Source organism: Gadus macrocephalus, chromosome 7, assembly GCF_031168955.1.
Source record: "Gadus macrocephalus chromosome 7, ASM3116895v1".
In the NCBI taxonomy this organism is placed as follows: Eukaryota; Metazoa; Chordata; class Actinopteri; order Gadiformes; family Gadidae; genus Gadus; species Gadus macrocephalus.
Genome location: NC_082388.1, coordinates 4,356,616 through 4,379,549, shown reverse-complemented (window position 1 = coordinate 4,379,549; position 22,934 = coordinate 4,356,616). Strand labels below are relative to the sequence as shown.

The following is a 22,934-nucleotide window of genomic DNA, read 5'->3' as shown; positions in this document are numbered from 1 at the left end:
CTCATATTGTGTGTGTGTGTTGTGTGTGTGTGTGTGTGTGTGTTGTGTGTGTGTGTGTGTGTGTGTGTGTGGTGTGTGTGTGTGTGTGTGTGTGTGTGTGTGTGTGTGTGTGTCTGGTGTGGCTAGCTGTCAAATCCTCATATTGTGTGTGTGTGTGTGTGTGTGTTTGTGTGTGTGCGTGTCTATGTGTGTGTGTGTGTGGCTAGCTGTCAGATGACTCCTTCAGTCGTCCTAATACAGATGGATCGACGCACACACATGAATGTGCACACACACACACATACACACACACATTGAGATATTCACATACACACACACAAAAACGAAATCTCTCTCTCTCTCACACCCCCCCCCCCTGCCTCTCCCCCATTTGCATCTCCCTCTCTTTCCCTCCCTATCTGTCTCCTTCCTTGCTTTCACCTCTCTCTCTCTCTCTCTCTCTCTCTCTCTCTCTCTCTCTCTCTCTCTCTCTCTCTCTCTCTCTCTCTCTCATCTCTCCTCTCTCTCTCTCTCTCTCTCTCTCTCTCTCCGTTCAAAGAGGTCGATCCCTGAATCGAATAAAACCCTAATGACAGAAAAAATATGATCCGCTAATGCAGCAATCGGTTTGAATTGCGGTTTGGAGGACGCGTCTTGTCCCGAGCGCACACATGTTTAGCTGGTTCAATGTCGCCCCCTGCTGCTCGTATTTGCACTGTACAGTTTCCTCCCAATGCGACTTTATCTTGCCAGCGTTACCGTCTTTCTGTTTTCTGAAGCTAAATGGAAGAATGGAAGCAATACAACATAATTACTACTAAGTAAATTGGTAAAAAAAATGCTGTTTTTGTTTTTATATTTCTTTCAGACTGCAACGTTGTCCATCTCCCACCTGAGCAGAACTATTAACAGGTTAGTTTAAATCTCTTTTATCATAAACAAAAAACCACCACTCTGACGGAAATTACTTAGTTTGATCAGGAACACTAGCAGACTAGATTATAAATTAGCCTTGATTATATTAGATTAGACTATGCTCAAATAGTCGATTATTATAGATTATAGATAGATAAAACTGGACTCGATTATATTATATTTGATTATACTAGAATTATGGGTTATAATAGATTTCATTAGTCTAGAGTAGTAGATTAGAGTTATACTAGACTCTAGATTCAATTATACTAAATAGTAGATTATAATTAGTGGTGGGCCGTTATGGACGTTAACGGCTGCGTTAATGCAAACTTTTATCGGTCGAAAAAAAATATCGCCGTTAATCTATTTTCAAACACTTCCTTGTTCGGACCCATCACGTGACTGAAATAACCAATCAGAAGCTAGATTTTAGACTGAGGTAAACGTGAGGGAATCAGAGCGGCATATTCAACAGAATATCCTGACTGTGTTAAATATGTAAATATGTAGGCCTAAGTAATAATTGTGTAATTTAAATATGTCCTAAGTAATAATTGTGTAATTTAAATATGTAAATGATTAACTGACTGAACATTGCAAGTACATTTCTAGAAAATCAACTCCAATATAAATTATATTAACTTATTCTACAACTTTCAAATATTTAACTTCTAAACTTTACATTATTATGGATTATTACATGGCTCTTCTCAATGCTGTAGACTGCTCCATTCATTTGCATGGGCCTTCCAACGTTTAGCTGTCAATTATTTTTGTTTATGCTCCGTTCACTTGCATGGTATATGGTATCAATTCACCGTTGCCAAGTATAATTGACCGCTGTAAAGGTAAAGGAAAGGATTTTTTGCCGTTTGCCATTTTAATCTAGATTAATCTAGATCAATTCCAAATTAATCTAGATTAAAAAAAATAATCTATGCCCACCACTAATTATAATATATTATATTAGGCCAGGCTAGACTATAGTTATAGTATAGTTGTATCTTGTTGCTTGTATACTCTGTGTTTTGATTTCTTGTTTATGATAAATGCTGTGCACGTCATTGCTGAACTATTCCCCCGCTTAAGTGGTCGGCTCGCTGCTGCAGTTCCAATGTCGACCACAGGGGGTAGTGTCGACCTAAGAATCGTCCGTATCGCCAGGGTTTCAAACGCTCTTAACTAATTAGGGGTCCGAGCAGCGAAGCTGCTTCTCCTCTATTGTTTCTGTAACGTTTTTTTTTTCCCTCACATTCTGTAAAAGTCATACTGCAGACTATACCGTGAATCGAAAACTCTTGAAGTTTTCAGGTATGGTTACCGATAACCCCCACTACCCATAAACCCAAATCTCTAGAATCAGATGCATTTATACCCCCCTCCCCCTCCCCGGTTTTATGGCCTACATTTTTTTACTTTTCCCACAATTTCATATTCAAGCTAAACATGATGAAAAGATTCACAGGCTACACATTTTTTTAAAATTCACCAAAATCGCCACATAAAATCTTTAGACAAGCCTCACAAAAAACATCAGACAGAATTCGTTTTATTTAGTTCCATTGGAGAAATACTGGCCAATAAAGTTGAGCGGTTAGCCCATTTTTCTTATATGACCATTTTGTTATTGTATAAAAAACATACAACTATTATTAGGTGGATACTCATACCCCCCACTACCCATAAACCCCAAATGTGGTACTGCACACAAAGGTGGCGCTATTTAAAAAGAATATGAACTACACTTATTTCTCCTTACTAGATTGACCTGGACTCAAATTATTTCATCATATTAATCTCTGAAATCAGATGCATCTTTTTCACGGTGGTTTTCTGCTCTAAAAATGTTTACATTTCCCACAATTTCATAGAAAGCAAAACGTCCACAGTCTCAACCCAATTTTGTCCTATATGACCATTTTGATATTGTATAACTATCATACGGCTATCATTAGGTGGATACCATTAACAGTGAAATTCTCAGATCTGTACTGTTTTAAAAAAATCCCTTAATTCTCTTGTGAAATGTGTGCTTGGAGTTTTCGTGATGTGTTTTCTTGATCAATCGACATTTTAAACTGGTGAATGAGGCTTCATAGAGTTCAGGAATGCCAGTGGCTTAGCGGGATATTGCCGTGTACTGGTGATCTTTAGATTGAGAGTTTGAATCCTTATTAGAGCATTATGAACAAGCTGAACATGACATTCTGTCATTACCACTCATTTAACAAAGAGAACATTGAACAGCACCTGAAATTGGCGTTGGCTAGCTCAGGAGGTAGAGCAGTTGTCTTGTAACCAAAAGGTTGCTAGTTCGATCCCCAGCTCCTCCCTGCTGAGTGTTGATGTGTCCCAGAGCCAGACACTTAACCCTAACTGCTGCTGACGAGCTGGCCGTCGCCTTGCATGGTTGACTCTGCCGTCGGTGTGTCAACCGATGTAAGTCGCTTTGGATAAAAGCGTCTGCTAAATGCCCTAAATGTAAATGAAATTCATCAGGCAATCAATAATACAGATCATTAGTTTCCAAGAATGGACTGCCAAGACACATTGTGGCATTAAGGGGAACTTCTTCGTTAACCATTTTTCCTTCGTAATTAATTCTGTGACATTTATATTTCTCCGTTAATGTTCTTGACTACAAATGTTTAATTCCCCAGAATTTCAAAGATTTTTCAGGTATATGCTTTGAAGAAAGCCCTTAGTTCACTTGAGAAATGTGTGCTTGGAGTTTTCTGGATGTTGTGTGCTTATCAATAGACATTTTGACCATGTGAATGAGGCTGCAGTTCAGGTTTATAAATTAATCCTGTTAATCCCGTTAATCAGAGTTTGAGGTTATATTTAAAATGATTTGGTTTGAAGTCGATAACTATAACTATATTTTACCTATATTGCTGCTGAATTCCTTTATTTTTAATAACATTTTTCAATATCATTAAAGATTATATTAGATTATCCTAAAATAGTAGATTATTTAATATTATATTAGAGATGTAGATTAGATACTACAAGATAACATTAGAGGAGGAGAGGAGTAGAGGAGGAGAATGATGGCAATATATGGAGGGAGGAGGAGGAGAAGAGAAGAGAGAGGAAGAGGAGGAGAAGGATGGGGAAAGGAAGAGGAGGAGGGAGAACCGAAATCCAGATTAGCGGCCCTTTCAAATTGACAGCTCTGTCAGAGCTCTCTCTCTCTCTCTCTCTCTCTCATCTCTCTCTCTCTCTCTCTCTCTCTCTCTCTCTCTCTCTCTCTTTCGCTCAGTTGCGATTGAGTGCCCTCCCTCCACCTCCTCCTTCTCCTCCCCTCCCCTCATCCTCCCCCTCTCCTCCCCTCCCCTCTGTATAGCCGCCCTGACACGCCCGCACATGCTGCACACTTGTAAAGTTGACGACGACAGAGGAGGAAGGAAGGCTGAGAGAGGATCAGTGTGACAGCACTTAGAGAGAGAGAGATAGAGAGAGAGAGAGAGAGAGAGAGAGAGAGAGAGAGAGAGAGAGAGAGAGAGAGAGAGAGAGAGAGAGAGAGAGAGAGAGAGAGAGAGAGAGAGAGAGACTGAGAGAGAGGGGGGGAGAGGGAGAGAGAGGGAGAGAGAGAGAGACAGACAGACAGAGAGAGAGAGAGGAAGGAACTGAGTTAGAGAGACAGAGAGAGAGAGACAGTCTTCCAGAGGGAGAACAATTTTTGAAAAACTAAAAAACACGGAGACCCACGACGGCTGCACGATTGCGGAGCCGTTGCCTGGCAACGCGGAGCCGTTGCGTCGGCGACGGCCGCCTGTTGCCTCGTTCGGCCTCGCTTCAGACGGAGGCGCAAGAAACGCTCCGAGCGCAAAGGTAGAGTGTGTGTGTATGTGTGTGTGTGTGTGTGTGTGTGTGTTGTGTGTGTGTGTGTGTGTGTGTGTGTGTGTGTGTGTGTGTGTGTGTGTGTGTGTGTGTGTGTGTGTGTGTGTGTGTGTGTGTGGCGGGGGAGGGGGGAGTGTTTTATGCCGCAGGAAACCGCTGTTAATTGGTTAATGATATTTTTAATTGTGGACGAATTTTCATCCCTCAGTGAAGATGTGTTGCCCGTGTGTGTGTTTTTTGTGTGTGTGTTTTTCTGTGTGTGAGTGTGTGTATTTTTTTCTGTGTATGTCTGCGTGTGTGTTTTTCTGCGTGTTTCTATGTTTCTGCGTGTGGTTTTTCTGTGTGTGTCTTTGTGTGTCTGTGTTTTTCTGTGTGTGTGTGTGTGTGCGTTTTTTTCTGTGCGTTTGTGTTTCTTAGTCTCTGTATGTGTGTTTGTGTGTGTCTGCGTGTGTTCTTCTGTGTGTGTGTTTCTGTGTGTGTTTCTCTGTCCTGAATTGTGTGTGTGTGTGTGTGTGTGTGTGTGTGTGTTTTTCTGTGTGTCTATGCATGTGTGTTTCTGGTGTCTTTGTCGGTGTGTGTGTGTGTGTGTGTTTTTTGCTGTGTGCTGCGCAAAAAAAATCCTCTGATGTGACTTGAGCTCTGAACTTTTCCCAGTTTGAACCGGTTTCCGACAAGTTTTCGTCGTTAGCGGCAGAAGTCTATACTTCGGAACCATTAAAACGGTTCACCGGCGTTCCCGGTGATGTCGTTGATGGCGGTGAAGTCCAGACCGAGGGGGCGTTCTCATTGGATGCCGTAACAAGGGAGGGACGGAGGAGTGGGTGGGAGACGGGGGGAGGGAGAGGATTGCCACTTGCGTCGCGGTGCAGGGTGGTGTGTTGTTGTGTGTTTATGCTGCTTGGTTGCTGACAGCGATGGCGTGAACCCAGATCGGGGTGATTTTCTACGGCGCGTCGAGTGTCGGCCGTCGCGATCGGGTCAAGATATCACATCAACATGGCCAGTGTAGTCTCTGTCTCTCTCTCTCTACCTCTGTCTCTCTCTCTCGTTCTCTTCAGCTCTCTATCCAACTCTCCCCCCATCTCCCCCATCTCCCTTCACCACTATCGTTCTCTCTCTGTCTCTCTCTCTCTCTCTCTCTCTCTCTCTCTCTCTCTCTCTCTCTCTCTCTCTCTCTCTTCCCCTCTCTCTCTCCTCTTCCCCTCTCTCTCTCTCGCCCCTCTCTCCCACCTCTCTTCCCCTCTCTCTCTCCCCCCCACTTCTCACCCCTCTCTTTCTGTCTGTCTGTCTGTCTGTCTGTCTGTCTGTCTGTCTGTCTTACCCCCCACACACTGACACACCGACCAACACCGACACCAACCCCATCACACTAAACCCTTGAGGCAGATAGAGGAGTAACAATCTCCAAACACACAAACACACACACACACACACACACACACACACACACACACACACACACACACACACACACACACACACTCTGTGATACGGTCTCACCTGTCCATCAGCCCTTGAGGTCGGCTAATCCTGAGGCCGCGGGGCGTGAAATTCAACATCTACCATGAGCCTCACCCCCACCTTCACACCCCCCCCTGCCTCTCCCCCCTTTGCATCTCCCTCTCTTTCCCTCCCTATCTGTCTCCTTCCTTGCTTTCACCTCTCTCTCTCTCGCTTTCGGGCTTTCTCTCGGACGCTCCCCCCCCCCCTTCTCTCTCTCTCTCTCTCTCTCTCTCTCTCTCTCTCTCTCTCTCTCTCTCTCTCTCTAGCTCTCGCTCTCCTCTCTCTCTCTCTCTCTCTCTCTCTCTCTCTCTCTCTAGCTCTCTTTCTCTCTCTCTCTCTCTCTCTCTCTCTCTAGCTCTCTCTCTCTCTCTCTCTCTCTCTCTCTCTCTCTAGCTCTCTCTCTCTCTCTCTCTCTCTCTCTCTCTCTAGCTCTCTCTCTCTCTCTCTCTCTCTCTCTCTCTCTCTCACACTCTCTCTCTCTCTCTCTCTCTCTCTCTCCTCTCTCTCTCTCTCTCTCTCTCTCTCTCTCTCTCTCTCTCTCTCTCTGCTATGAGGGATAATCAGGGACAGTATGCCGACCTACACAGAGTACTCCATTTGCTGAGAGGGGCTCGGGGTGGGTTGGGCAGCCATGCGAGCAGAGTGTGAGGCCGTGATCAGTCAGGCCAGCCAATAGATCACAGAACGTCTGATCAACCCTCGGGAACAATTAACTATATCTGACAAAAACTTCTTCTTTGAATATTATGATATATTAACTTTCACTGTTTGCTGATTAAGAGCTTGATTGTTTATTTTAAATTCCCTGTAAGAGACGCTACTCTGGCCTGTAAGGTGCACTAGTCACTTCCTCATCGAATATGTATATACATAAATATTAAAAAGCCATAAATAGTGTGATTGATAGTGCCTGGCACTTGGCTCTATGAACATCATTCCTGTACCGACAGCGATATATTGTTTCTCTTTCTTCTGACAAATGTAGTTATTGTAAGACTCTTGGGTAAAACCGTCTGATGCCCTGAATTTGCAACAGGAGAGAGAGAGAGAGAGAGAGAGAGAGAGAGAGAGAGAGAGAGAGAGAGAGAGAGAGAGAGAGAGAGAGAGAGAGAGAGAGAGAGAGCTAGAGAGAGAGACTAATCTAGCCATTTCCACGTCTGAAATTGAAATCGCTAAAATAATTATTGCAAAAGTCAAACCTGTAAGATGACATTGTTGCTTCACACCGTATGTGTTTGCGCACGTGCAAGTATGTGTGTGAATGTGTGTGTGTTTGTGTGTACCCTAAGCCTGTTTTATATGAAGTGCCTTCAAAATGGCTACGTTGCGACCTTTTCCCCAACCAATGAATCACATGCTTCTGGAATTAGACAGCTGTGGTTAATTCACTGGTAATCTAACGTCTTAAATGCCACATTTCCATTCTTTGGCCCCTCTCTCTCTCTCTCTCTCTCTCTCTCTCTCTCTCTCTCTCTCTCTCTCTCTCTCTCTCTCTCTCTCTCTCTCTCTCTCCTCTCTCTCTCTCTCTCTCTCTCTCTCTCTCTCTCTCTCTCTCTCTCTCTCTCTCTCTCTCTGTCTCTCTCTCTCTGCGTTTAAATTACTTAAAGGCTGACGTTTGTAAGCTGTCGCGAACGTAAAGGTCAGCCAATGAGCTTGCACCATTCTGACAGTTTCAATGTCCCGATGATTACGTTTGCATTTGCGTTTGTGTTAGTTTTTTGCGTTTCACGATCGCGTTTTACGTGTCAGGAAATGTTGTACTCTGTCGTTGTTCAATTTGCAATTTACATTCCGACCTGGTTATGATATTTATCGTAGATTAGCGATGGATGTTTTCCAATTTCTGTTGGGTAGGCAAATTCCGCCCAAACCAAACTAGACGTATATCTTGTTTGAACGGGTAATAAAGGGGTGATAGATGAATTATTCTGTTGTATGTGTGTTTGTGCAGTTGGGTTTTTGTGTGTGTGTGTGTGTGTGTGTGTGTGTGTGTGTGTGTGCGTGCGTGCGTGCCTGCCTGCCTGCCTGCCTGCCTGCCTGCCTGCCTGCTGCCTGCCTGCGTGCGTGCGTGCGTGCGTGCGTGCGTGCGTGCGTGCGTGCGTGCGTGCGTGCGTGCGTGCACGTCAATCCACATGTATTAGGTCTACAGGGCTACATTGACCCAGACACACACACACACACACACTTCCTCCTCATCGATTGGAGGGGGGGGTCAGCGATCGCCCTCGGCAACAAACCAAGACCTCCAGAACCCATCCATCATCGTCGGACATTGTCGCCATAGTTACAATACAGCTAACGTATCGAGCAGTCCCCATGTTGCACGTATCATAGCATCGATGACAAAATAAGCATAAGGAGAGACAGACAGACAGACAGACAGACAGACAGACAGACAGACAGACAGACAGACGATCGTTTACATTTTTTTTTACTTGCAAATGTCTCACCTGTAAGATGACATTGTTACTTCACCTCGTGTGTGCTTGCTTGCGCAGGTGCAACTGCGTGTGTTTGTGCGAGTAAGCTTCTTAACAAAAATTGCGTTGTTGCTGACTCGTTGCACAAAGAGACAAAACACCACAGAAACACTCACACACATCAGTTACCATCATCCTCTGAAGGAGAAGCCACATTAACTTTCGCTGCGTGTCGATTTTTCCGCCTGTTCGCTGCCCACAGAACGCTGAGCTAATGGGGACATTAGCGCAAGCATATGTCAGCGCCGCCACCAGATGCTAACCCTCTTGGGGTATCAGCGCGCTGCCGCCATTTTGCGGCAAATGTTTTTATTATTTCCTTCTTTGCTGACCGAGGCTTTTCCTTGTGGCTTCGCGCCCGGTCGCGTTGTGCTAAGTCAGGCTTAATGTTTCTGCTTTGCGTGGTTTTTAAACCCTCTGACTTCATTCAGAACTTCAAACTTTTTTTTACTTCAACCTTGTTTGTTTTTTTACAGATCTATTTAAGTTTATTATTTCATTTTTATTGTATGACAATGTTTTTAAGGGAATCACTTTTCATACACGAGGCAGACTCAAAGTGCTTGACATAGAAATATTGTCAAACAATAAAGTAAAATAGTAAAATAAAAGACAAGTTAAAGAAAACAAAGTCCAAGTTTAGAATTACATACAATAAAATAATATAATAAAACAAAATAGATAAGTAAAAGAAAACAAAGGCAATGTTAAAAAATGCATTTTTTATTTGCCACAATTGCGAAATTGTATTGTATTCCTTCACACTACTGTACTGTCATGTGTGTTTATGCATGTGTGTGTGTGTGTGTGTGTGTGTGTGTGTGTGTGTGTGTGTGTGTGTGTGTGTGTGTGTGTGTGTGCGTCGGTGTGCATGTCTGTGTGCGTGTTTGTGTGTCTGTGTGTGTCCTCCTAGGTCGCCCTGGTTCCGAGCCAGTGAGGAACCAAGAAAAACTGTTCCCCGGAGCAGGTGTAGAGGACGAGGTCATGAGTGAGTCACCAACTTCACCTTTAATCCTCAACCCCTTTTTATATCTCGCTCTTGACACTGTCTCTAAAAATATCAATAATTATAAGCCACCCCCTCCAACCCTTCCTACTTATTGTATGTCGTACTTAGTCTATGTCTTATTGTATGTCGTACATCAAAGTCTCTCTAACCCTCTCTTCTTCAAATCTGCCCTCAAAACATACCTTTTCACACTAGCCTTCCCCACCTAACTCCCACCTTATTCTTCATGTTTAACCTCTGTTTTTCTTTTATTCCTAGTCTGTCTTACATAGTTTTGATAGGGCAATATGTAAAGCGTCATAGAGTACCATATTAAGCGCTATATAAATTTCATGTTATTATTATTAGTTATAGTACTTTATCCTAGCCATCTCTGTTGTTAATGGGGAATGGGTTAACCTAGTGATTGTTAGTGCTTGGCACTTGGTTCTATGGTCATCCTTACTGTACCGACAGAGATACATTGTTATTTCTCTTTCTTCTGACGAATGGACTTATTGTAAGTCGCTTTGGGTAAAAATGTCTGCTTAATGAATGTTAATGTAATTATAAATGCAATACTAATAATACATCAAACTAATGTATAGTGCTTTTCTAAATACTCGAAGCTTTAGAGAGTCAGTGAACTCAAAATTAAAAAAAATAATCAGAACGTAAATAAGTTAAAAAAGATAAAATAGGTTCAAATAAAATAGGTATCCAAAAAAACTAATATAGTTAAAAGGGGGAAGGGGAGAGAAGAGAAGGAGGTGAAAGAGATCATGAAAAGCTGGGTTTTGAGGGCCTGTTTAAATGATTTTTTCCCCAAGCTTTTCGTAGGGGAGGAAAGTATGGGTGTGTTCCAATTATTCGTTCCATTTTTTTTTTCCTCCGCGCCCTTTTTTTCGCGGCGGGCTAAGCTTCTAATCCGGGCGGCCGGGGTGTTTCGGCGGGGGATATCTCAGCCAGTTTTGATGACAGATTCCAAAGCTTGACCCCGCGGCCCCCGACATAAACCTGTCCCAAAAGCCCCCCCCTGTTAAGGGGGTTGCGGGTGCAGGCAGGCAGGTAGGACCCAAACGCAGACGGTATTTCAGGAAACGGCACTTTATTCAAGCCTAAAGGCTAAGGCACAGGAATCAGGGAACTCGGGAGACAACAGGGAACTCGGAAGACGCAGGACTAACAACCACAACTAACCACAGCAAACCACAAGCAACCACAGCAAACCACAAGCAACCACAATGACAGCACAAGGAACAAAGGAAAGACGAGGGCTTAGGAGGCGCCAGGAGGGGGGAATAAAAAAAAAAAAAATGGACTGGGGCAGAGCCGAGGGACGTCAGGCGGGCGGCCAGAAAACTGCCCCAGGGCATGGCAGGGAGCCTCAGGCGGACGGCCTGGGGGGCAAGCAGAGGCAGAGTGAAGGCGGAACCCTTCAGGAGGCCGGCGGCAAGGACGATGAGGGCTCAGTCCCTCATGAGGCCTGCAGCGGCAAAGAAACCCCTCAAAAGGCCGGCAGCGGTGAAGGCGGAACCCTTCAGGAGGCCGGCGAAGGCGAGGTAGAGGGCGGGTCCCCTTAGGAGGAAGGAGAGGTAGAGGGCGGATCCCCTCTAGTGGAAGAGCAGGTAGAGGGCGGGTCCCCTCTGGAGGAAGGCCAGGTAGAGGGCGGGTCCCCTCAAGAGGAAGGCGAGGTAGAGGGCGGGTCCCCTCTGGAGGAAGGCCAGGTAGAGGGCGGGTCCCCTCAAGAGGAAGGCCAGGTAGAGGGCGGGTCCCCTCTGGAGGAAGGCCAGGTAGAGGGCGGGTCCCCTCTGGAGGAAGGCCAGGTAGAGGGCGGGTCCCCTCAGGAGGAAGGCCAGGTAGAGGGCGGGTCCCCTCAGGAGGAAGGCCAGGTAGAGGGCGGGTCCCCTTAGGAGGAAGGCCAGGTAGAGGGCGGGTCCCCTCAGGAGGAAGGCCAGGTAGAGGGCGGGTCCCCTCAGGAGGAAGGCCAGGTAGAGGGCGGGTACCCTCAGGAGGAAGGCCAGGTAGAGGGCGGACCCCCTCAGGAGGAAGGCCAGGTAGAGGGCGGGTCCCCTCAGGAGGAAGGCCAGGTAGAGGGCGGGTCCCCTCAGGAGGAAGGCCAGGTAGAGGGCGGGTCCCCTCTGGAGGAAGACCAGGTAGAGGGCGGGTCCCCTCAGGAGGAAGGCCAGGTAGAAGGCGGGTCCCCACTGGAAGGCAAGGTAGAGGGCGGGTACCCTCAGGAGGAAGGCCGGTAGCGGGGAACCGGGGGCAGAGGCTGGTAGCGGGGAACCGGGGGCAGAGGCCGGTAGCTGGGGGCCGGGGGCAGAGGCTGGTAGCGGGGAACCGGGGGCAGAGGCTGGTAGCGGGGAACCGGGGGCAGAGGCAGGTAGCTGGGGATCAGAGGCTGAGAGCAGGAGCGTGGAGGCTTAGGCCGGTCACCAAAGTCCGGTGGCAGTGGCATGTAGCTCTCCGGCCAAAAGGTTGTGGGGTTGAGCAGCTCGACTGCCCACTCGGGTAAGGCGTCCTCCAACTCTGGCCTTGAAGCAACAGCCCTGCACATACGCCCCAACACAGCCTCCTGCTCCTTCCTGCTGGGAATGTTCTCCCAGCCATCCATAGACAGGATTATCGTCACCAACAAATCCTCCAACTCACGGAAAAACAGAGCGTCCGCTGGGTCCAAACTTGGTGCTGTCATTCTGTTAAGGGGGTTGCGGGTGCAGGCAGGCAGGTAGGACCCAAACGCAGACGGTATTTCAGGAAACGGCACTTTATTCAAGCCTAAAGGCTAAGGCACAGGAATCAGGGAACTCGGGAGACAACAGGGAACTCGGAAGACGCAGGACTAACAACCACAACTAACCACAGCAAACCACAAGCAACCACAGCAAACCACAAGCAACCACAATGACAGCACAAGGAACAAAGGAAAGACGAGGGCTTAAATAACAAACACAACGAGGAACAGCTGAGACACATTAGGGGAGGGAACAGTAATCAACACAGGAGGGAAACACAGGGAAACACACACACCATGACACCCCCCTGGGGTGCGGTTTATTTGAGCCTCCTACCCCCCCCCCCCTCTCCCCCGTCTCCCCCATCTTTCTCTTTCTTCCTCTCCCCCGTCTCCCTCTCGCTCAATCTTTCTGACCCCCCTCTCTCCCCCTCTCACTCTCCATCTTTCTGACCCTCTTTCTCCCTCTCTCTCTGAAAGTAGAAATAACCAGGCCTAACGCCACCCATTCACACGTTCATGCACAAATTCATCTGTTCAGACACACATTCAACCATTCCAACCACATTCACCTATTCATACACAAATTCACCCATTCATGCACCCATCCACGCATTTGTGCACAAATTCACCCAGTCATACGCACTTTCACACATTCATACACAAATTCACCATTCATACATCCATTCATACACTCATTCACACCCCGACGGTGGAGTCGACTCCTCAGGGCGACAGCCAGCCCGTCAGGAGCAGTCAGGGTGAGGCGTCTCGCTCAGTGACACCTCCAAACTCGGGGATCCAACTAGCAACCTTCCGGTTACCAGCCAACCCGCTCTACCTCCTGAGACGCGTGCCGCCTCAGTCTCGCACCAGTGGGGCACGACTTCCAAAGCGTCTCGCTGTATGTTTTATTCACAGGGAAAGCGCTCCGCTATCAATAAACGCTATACTTAAAATGATACGATCAATGCGCCCGAAACAAATAACCGATTTTAAAGTTTGCTCTCTTACTCAATTTAAATTGTATTTATTCTGCACGGGGGAATTGAACCAGATAGCACATTTGGCACTTTGCCCTGGCTTTGCTGGCCCGCTGCCTTTGCCCCTGAGCAAACGAATGACACATTGACCTTCTTGTTTGCGTTGTTTCCCGGCAAACACTAGTAATCCATCTCCACTCTTTTCTCGCTGGCTCTCTCATTCCCCAACAGACCAGTAATCGCTGGTTTTCCCTGCTGCTGCGCTGGGTCTTAACTGGTATTGTGTGTTCATTGTGTACTCTTGTATTTGTTGTGCGCTCTGACGGCAAGCCATAGGCCATTCTAGCTAAATCGGGGAACATTGTAACGCACTGAGCCACATTGTCCACTCCGATACACATTGTCCACACCGATACATGGACGGTGTGTAGGTACAAACACATGCTCATCTCCCCTCCCCTCCGCTGGACAGATCAGTCTACCAGTCTACCCAGTGGACCGTAGCAAATGGTGCTCATCTGTCCGTCACACATCTAGGTGGACACGCCCACTTGTGATGTTCAAAACGGCTTTTAACGGCTAATCGCACTCGCACCTGGTGGTACCTTTAATATAAAGGGCACCTATTGAACCACCAGGTGTGAGTGTGATTAGCCGTTACAAGCCATTTACAAATAAGCCTCTTCCTGTGTTATAGTGACATCACAAGTGGGCGTGTCCACCTAGATGTACGCTGGATAGATGAGCAACGTTTGCTACGGTCCACTGGGTATGCTGGTTATCCAGCGTACGTCTAGGTGGACACCCACTTGTGATGTCACTAAAACACAGGAAGTGGCACTTCTCTCTCTCTCTCTCTCTCTCTCTGTCTCTCTCAGTCTCTCTCTCACTAGCTGTGTTCGAAATCGTTCCCTATCACGGATATAGTGCCCCATATAGGGTGCTCGCCATTTTGTAGTGGTGTTCGAATTCTCAGTGGTTAATTTCGTGCACTTAAGATACCCAAAATTTGAGTGTACATACGATGTACCCTACATGTTACTCCCGTATACCACAATGCAATGCGGTCATGTTTTTCCGGAGGAGAAGAAGAAGCTCAGGCTTTCATTTAGAAATGTCATCAATTTATTTGGGATTTAACATAGAAAATTTAACATTCAAAATTAATTTAAAAAAACTTTAACAAGGAAATGTTACATTCAACATCAATACAACCTCCAGCTTTCCTTGTGAGTGCCCGGTTTGTTTACATGATGTTGGCGCATCTGTCTGCATCACACAAAACTCGGCGCATTTACTGACGCAAACGACGTTTAGAAATGTTCAGCGTAGTGTCCGAATTTTCGTTTGTTCGTTCCCTATATAGTGCACTATATCATGAACACTATATAGGGAATAGTGAGTGAGTGTATAGGGAACGATTTCGAACACAGCTTCTGTCTCTCTCTCCCTCTAGCTCTCTCCCTCTACATCTAGGTGTACACGCCCATTTTCAAACGGCTTGTAATGGCCTATCACACTCCCACCTGGTGGCACAATAGGGGACCTTTAAGCTACATAAACACTGCATATAGAAATCATATTCTGAGTCCTGTGTGTAACAATCCTTAATATACAATTTAACTGTTTCTGCGATTCCTGGTAAAAGTGTTTGCAGTCTGAACTTTGTGTTTGAACATTGTGTTTCTCCCCCACCTTGTTACAGACCTGTGAAGTTAATTCTGTGTTTCTCGACTGAGCCGTGGTTAATATATAGGGGCGTGTCTTACCTTAAGGGGGGTGTGTCTTACCTCAGGGGGGGGGTGGTGACCCCTCCCCCTGTCAGGCTTTTGCTGAAGGATGTTATAAATGAGAATTTACATCATGTTCCAACCGGCTTTGGTAACAGGACATGGTGATCTGTGTTCCATAGATAGCGATAAAAATTAAAAAAAATTAGGTACACTATTTGAATTAAAACAACGAAAAATAAGTCACACAAGGCCTTGGTAGAGGGTTTTATCACACACCCGAGCGGCGGCCATTTAGATTTTAACACATTTAAAACGTCCTACTCTTTTACCCTAGCTAATGATAGCATGTCGTTTGGTTAATATCAAACCCCTGTCAAGTATATTCTTTTATTTGGTTGTTTGTCTTGTGTGTTAGACCAAAAACATTGTTGGTAAGCACGGCAGCTATTTGCATTTTTTTCGAATTTTACTAAAAAAAATATAGCTTTTAACGGCACTTTAAACGACAATCGTAATCCATATTTGTATTAGCTTAAATATTAGCAACGGAACACACATCACCTGTTTAAAAAAAACAACGCAAAGAGCGAAAAAAATAAAGGAACCTTTTACAAATTCTCCGTTCACAAAATCCTCCAACAAAGGCGTCGTAAGTCACTCAATCCCGCCGCCGCAGGTTCCAGCGGCGCCGACGTCAAGGAGAACCGCAACTCCCACAACCGCCGCTTCTCCAAAGACGGTGGCGGTGTTGGGGGTGCAGCAGGGGGGGCGGGGCCTGATGGCGCCCTGCTGCCCAATGGGAAGCCCACCGGGGGCGGAGTCAACAGCAAGAAGCGCCCCCTGGAGGAAGGGAACAACGCCAGCTCCAAGTACCGACCGAAGAAACGCAAGAAGGCGCCGGGGCCGGTGCTCCCAAAGAACGCATTGATGCAGCTGAACGAGATCAAACCCGGGCTGCAGTACAAGCTGCTGTCCCAGACCGGTCCGGTCCACGCGCCCGTCTTCGTCCTCAGCGTGGAGGTCAATGGCCAGCTGTTCGAGGGTGCCGGACCCACGAAGAAGAAGGCCAAGCTGAGCGCGGCCGAGCGGGCATTGCGGAGCTTCGTCCAGTTCCCCAACGCGTCGGAGGCTCACCTGGCAATGGGACGCACGCTGGCGGTGCACACAGACTTTACGTCGGACCACGCAGACTTCCCTGACATGCTGTTCAATGGGTTCGAGACCGCCGTCATCGCCACGCCGACGGACGACCCCTTCCAGTTCCAGCTGCCACCGGCACCCGGAATCAATGGTTCCTTGGGCACCGAATTCCTCTCCCCGGTTGCGAACGGACAGATTCTGGTGGGTGTTGGCGTCGCCGGTTGCGGAGGAGGCGGAGTCACGGCGGCGGCCACGCCTGCCTTCGCTCCGCCCTCGAGCGCGAAGAACCCGGTGATGATCCTCAACGAGCTACGGCCGGGTCTGAAGTACGACTTTGTCTCTGAGAGCGGCGAGAGTCACGCCAAGAACTTTGTGATGTCGGTGGCGGTCGACGCCCACAGCTTCCAGGGCTCCGCCCGGAACAAGAAGCTAGCCAAGGCACGCGCGGCGGCGGCAGCCCTAGCGGCGCTGTTCAACGTCCAGCTGGACCAGGCGCCGTCACGGCAACCGATCCCCAGCGAGGGGCTGCAGCTGCACCTGCCCCAGGTACTGTCTGTGTGTGTGTGTGTGTGTGTGTGTGTGTGTGTGTGTGTGTGTGTGTGTGTGTGTGTGTGTGTGTGTGTGTGTGTGTGTGTGTGTGTGTGTGTGTGTGTGTGTGTGTGTGTGTGTGTGTGTGTGTGTGTGTGTGTGTGTGTGTGTGTGTGTGTGTGTGTGTGTGAATATGTTAATGTGTGTGTGTATCTCATTTTGTGCGGATGTGTGTGTGTGTCTTTTTCTGTGTGCGTATACATGTGTGTGAATGACTGTGTGTTTGTGTGTGTGTGTGTGTGTGTGTGTGTGTGTGTGTGTGTGTGTCTTTTTCTATGTTTGTGAATATCTCAATATTTGTGTGTATGTCTTTGTGTGTGTATACATGATTGTGAATATCTCAGTGTGTGTATGTACATGTGTGTGAATATCTTTGTGTGGTTGTGTGTCTGTGTTTGCGCGTGCGTGCTATCTTAATTAACATCACCGCTGAGTGCAATTCAAACAGCAGCATAGATTATACACGTCTTTCCCCTGGCGGCTGGTTTCAGTTGGCGATCCGAGGCTGAAACCTTCACAATCTAACACAAATGAATGTGTCTATGAATGGGTGAATGTGTGTATGAATTGGTGAATATGTGTATGAATTGGTGAATGTGTGTATGCATGGGTGAAATCGTGTATGAATGGGTGAATTTGTGTATGAATGGGTGAATGGGTGCATTAATGGGTGAATGCATGTTTGAATGGGTGAATGTGTGTATGAATGGATGGGTGTGTGTATGCATGGATGAAGGTGTGCATGAATGGGTGAATGTGTGCATGAATGGGTGAATGTGTGCATGGATGGGTGCGTGATTGTGTGTATGAATGTATGAATGGGTGCAATAATGGATGAATGGGTGCAATAATGGGTGGATGTGTGTATGAATGGGTGAATATGAATTGGTGAAAGTCAGGCAATATTGTACAGCGCTTTGGATAAAAGCGCAATATGAATGCAGTCCATTTAGCGTGAACGTTTATCGTGTTCTACCGTTTCTGAACTCTCTCAGGTCCTCGCGGACGCCGTGTCGCGTCTCGTCGTGGACAAGTTCAGCGAGCTGACGGACAGCTTCACCTCGCCCCACGCACGGCGGAAAGTTCTGGCCGGCGTCGTCATGACGACAGGTAATGTCTTGTGGTATTTTGGTTTTTCTTTTTCCCTGATCACTTTCTTTTTGAATTTTGTCGGAAAATGCTAAAAATTCTAAAAATTAATAGCAACGATTTTAAGGTTCTGTATAGTTCGATGTTACAGCATGGCCACGAATCCTATGAATGAATATCGGACGGCGGTAAATCGATAAATATTGTAGTTTCTGTACGATTTTTTTACGTCAAAATCTGTAATCAATGACCGACTTTTTGTGGCTTAATTCCGGGGATTTCTGTGAATTTACAACAAAATCCGAAAGAAATTACTGACCTTTGTCATTCCATTCTGTGGAAATCCATCAAAATCCGTTACAAATAAAAGTCTGATAATTCACTCACTCAAACAGATACACACAAACATAGACACTCAAGTCACTTTACGTTAACCCGTTCCCATTCCCATCCAGGCGCGGATGTGAAGGAGGCGCAGGTGATCTGCGTTGCCACGGGAACCAAGTGCATCAACGGCGAGTACATGAGCGACCGCGGCCTCGCGCTGAACGACTGCCACGCTGAGATCGTAGCACGCCGTTCCCTGGTGCGGTTCCTGTACGGACAGCTGGAGGCCCTGATCAGGTGAGACACACACACAGATACACACACAGAGACACACAAAGAGACACACACAGAGACACACACCTGTACGGACAGCTGGAGGCCCTGATCAGGTGAGACACACACAGATACACACACAGAGACACACACCTGTACGGCCAGCTGGAAGCACTACTCAGGTGGGTGCACGCACAATACATTACACACACATAGACACACACACACACACAAAGAGACACACAAATACACATAGATAGCTACACACACATGCACACACAGATAGACACACACACATATATACATACACACACACACACAAAGATTCACATAGAGACACACACACACAGATACAGACGCACACACATATACGTAAACACACACACACACACACACACACACACACACACACACTCACAGATACACATGGTCCCTCATACGGCAACCTGAAAGCCTTCCTCTGGTGAGACACACACAAATACTCACAGTCACTCAATCACTCACTCACAAACTTACCGTGTGTGTGTGTGTTTGTGTGTGTACGCCTGCTTGTGTGTGTGTGTCTGTCTACATGTGTGCGTGCCTACGTCTGAGTGTATGTGTGTGTGTGTGTGTGTGTGTGTGTGTGTGTGTGTGTGTGTGTGTGTGTGTGTGTGTGTGTGCGTGTGCGTGTGTGTGTGTGTGTGTCTGTGTGCATGCCCGTATGTGTGTGTATGTGCACCTGTGTGTGTGTGTGTGTGTGTGTGTGTGTGTGTGTGTGTGTGTTGTCAGCAGCAGTAGCCCGTCCCAGCAGGCGTCGGTGTTCTCCCGCTGCGACGCGGCCCCCGGCTTCAGGCTGAAGGAGCAGGTCCAGTTCCACCTCTACATCAGCACCTCCCCCTGTGGAGACGCCCGTATCTTCAGCCCCCACGAGACCAGCGTGGAGGGTCAGTGGGGACCAGTACATCTCACGCCACCCCCAGTACACTACACACCACCACCAACACTACCACCACAACCAGTACACCTCGCACCAACACCAGTAAACCCTAGACATACAGATCCAGTACATCATACACCACAACATCTTCCACGAGACCAGCGGGTCAGTACACCTCATAGCACCACCACAACCAGTACACCACCACAACACCACCACAACCAGTACACCACCACAACACCACCACAACCAGTACACCATCACAACACCACCACAACCAGTACACCATCACAACACCACCACAACCAGTACACCTCACACCACCACCACCCGTACACCTAAGACCACCACCACCACCACCACTAGTACACCTCACACCACCACCACCAGTACACCTCACACCACCACCACCAGTACACCTCACACCACCACCACTAGTACACCTCACACCACCACCACCAGTACACCTCACACCACCACCACTAGTACACCACCACCACCAGTACACCTCACACCACCACCACCACCAGTACACCTCAGACCACCACCACCACCACCACCATCAGTAAACCTCACACCACCACCACCAGTACACCTCAGACCACCACCAACACCAACACCACCAGTACACCTCACACCACCACCACCAGTACACCTCAGACCACCACCACCACCAGTACACCTCACACCACCACAACCAGTACACCTCAGACCAACACCAACACCACCAGTACACCTCACACCACCACCACCAGTACACCTCACACCACCACCACCAGTACACCTCACACCACCACAACCAGTTCACCTCAGACCACCACCACCACCACCACGACCAGTACACCTCACACCACCACCACCAGTACACCTCACACCACCACAACCAGTTCACCTCAGAACACCACCACCACCAGTACACCTCACACCACCACCACTACCAGTACACCTCACACCACCACTACCAGTACACCTCACACCACCACCACCAGTACACCTCACACCCCACCACCAGTGCACCTCACACCACCACCACCACCAGTACACCTCACACCACCACCACCACCAGTACACCTCACACCACCACCACCACCAGTACACCTCACACCACCACCACCAGTACACCTCACACCACCACCACCAGTACACCTCACACAACCACCACCAGTACACCTCACACCACCACCACCAGTACACCTCACACCACCACCACCAGTACACCTCACACCCCACCACCAGTACACCTCACACCACCACCACCACCAGTACACCTCACACCACCACCACCAGTACACCTCACACCACCACCACCAGTACACCTCACACCACCACCACCACCAGTACACCTCACACCACCACCACCAGTACACCTCACACCACCACCACTAGTACACCTCACACCACCACCACCAGTACACCTCACACCACCACCACTAGTACACCTCACACCACCACCACCAGTACACCTCACACCACCACCACCACCAGTACACCTCAGACCACCACCACCACCACCACCATCAGTAAACCTCACACCACCACCACCAGTACACCTCAGACCACCACCAACACCAACACCACCAGTACACCTCACACCACCACCACCAGTACACCTCAGACCACCACCACCACCAGTACACCTCACACCACCACAACCAGTACACCTCAAAAAAAATATTATATCGATAGTTTGCACCAGTTTATCGACTCTCGTATCTCACGAAGAAGGGCGAGGATATATCGCTGTATCCCACTTGTAACGGCTAATCACACTCACACCTGGCGCATAATATCAATAATTTTCGGCAGCTAAAATAACTTGCGACCCGAAAAATGATTAACGTCCGTTTCTCTGTGTGAAAAAACACCGTCTACATCAAAAGTACATCACCCCTTAACCCTGACCTCCACCCACTGTCCCATTGTCCCCAGACCAGGGGGACCGACACCCCAACAGGAAGGCCCGGGGCCAGCTGAGGACCAAGATAGAGTCCGGGGAGGGCACCATCCCGGTCCGGACCAGCAACACCATCCAGACCTGGGACGGGGTGCTGCAGGGGGAACGCCTGCTCACTATGTCCTGCAGCGACAAGATCGCCAGGTGAGCTCTGTCAAAATAAAAGCCCCTCTGTGGTGTGGTTTAGGGGTGCGTGTTTCGTTTACATTTCTTTGTGTGCGAACGTGAGCATGAATGGGTGAACGTGAGTATGAATGGGTGAACGTGAGTATGAATGGGTGAACGTGAGTATGAATGGGTGAACGTGAGTATGAATGGGTGAACGTGAGTATGAATGGGTGAACGTGAGAATGAATGGGTGAACGTGTGTATTAAAGGTGTGTTTTAAATTGCAAACCGGCCTCGGTTTGTCAAGCTTCAATCAAAGAGCCCCCCCCTCTCCCCTCCCAGGGGCCACAATTTTTTTCTCAAATTTTGTAAAAGTCATACTGCAGCATATACCGCAAGTAGAAAACTCTTGAAATGTTCAGGTATGGTTAGCAAAACCCCCAATACCCATAAACCCGAATTTGTGGTACTGCACGCAAAGGTGGCGCTATTGTAAAAAAATCTGGAATTAGGCTTATTTCTCCTCACCAGATTGACCTGGACTCAAAATTCTTTCAGAATATTATTCTCTAGAATCAGATCCCTTTATAAACCTCCCCGGTCTAATGGCCTAAAAATCTTTACTTTTCCCACAATTTCATATTAAACCTAAACATGATAAAAAGATTCACAGGCTACAAAAATAATCAAAAATTCACCAAAATCGCCACATAAAATCTTTAGACCAAGCCTCACAAAAATCATCAAACAGTAATTTTTCTTATATGACCATTTTGTTATTGAATAAAAAAGCATACGACTATTATTAGATGGATACCAATACCCCCCACTACCCATAAACCCAAATTGTGGTTCTGCACCCAAAGGTGGCGCTATTTAAAAAAAATATGAACTAGACTTATTTCTCCTTACTAGATTGACCTGGACTCAAAATTCTTTCATCATATTAATCTCTAAAATCAGATTCATCTTTTTCACCCTGGTCTTTTGCTTTAAAAGTGTTTACTTTTCCCCCAATTTCCTAGAAAAGCCAAACGTCCACAGTCTCAACCCATTTCGCCTATATTACCATTTTGTTATTGTGTAACTACCATACAGCTATCATTAGGTGGATACCATTATCAGTGCAAATTTTCAGATCTGAAAGCCCTTAATTCTCTTGTATGCTTGGAGCTTTCTTGATGTTGTGTACTTATCAATCGACATTTTCAGGTTGTGAATGAGGCTTCTTGCAGGTCAGGAATGTCAGTGGCTCAATTGGATAATGCCGTGTACTGGGGATTCTTAGGTTGAGAGTTCGAATCCTGATTAGAGCATTACGAACAAGCTGAACATGACTTTCTGTCATTACCACTCATTTAAGAAACAC

The 22,934-nt window shown here is 47.4% G+C and overlaps 1 protein-coding gene and 1 long non-coding RNA gene across 4 annotated transcripts in view; both read left to right on the top strand.

Moving 5' to 3' along the window:
• LOC132460771 (uncharacterized) overlaps positions 1–22,934 on the top strand; it is a 182,256-nt gene that overhangs the window by 96,926 nt on the left and 62,396 nt on the right. The window lies entirely within an intron of this gene.
• Positions 1–22,934, top strand: part of LOC132461255 (double-stranded RNA-specific editase 1-like) — a 45,209-nt gene that overhangs the window by 13,079 nt on the left and 9,196 nt on the right. Inside the window, exons 2-8 of one of the 3 annotated variants that reach the window (XM_060056298.1) lie at positions 848–891; positions 9,640–9,714; positions 15,844–16,853; positions 17,891–18,005; positions 18,440–18,608; positions 19,359–19,510; positions 21,433–21,601. In XM_060056298.1, coding sequence (XP_059912281.1) covers positions 9,711–9,714; positions 15,844–16,853; positions 17,891–18,005; positions 18,440–18,608; positions 19,359–19,510; positions 21,433–21,601 — 1,619 coding nt within the window. In that variant the 5' untranslated portion in view covers positions 848–891; positions 9,640–9,710. Of the gene's footprint in view, positions 1–847; positions 892–9,639; positions 9,715–15,843; positions 16,854–17,890; positions 18,006–18,439; positions 18,609–19,355; positions 19,511–21,432; positions 21,602–22,934 lie in introns of all 3 variants that reach the window. The other 2 variants (XM_060056296.1, XM_060056297.1) reach the window with 2 other exon arrangements.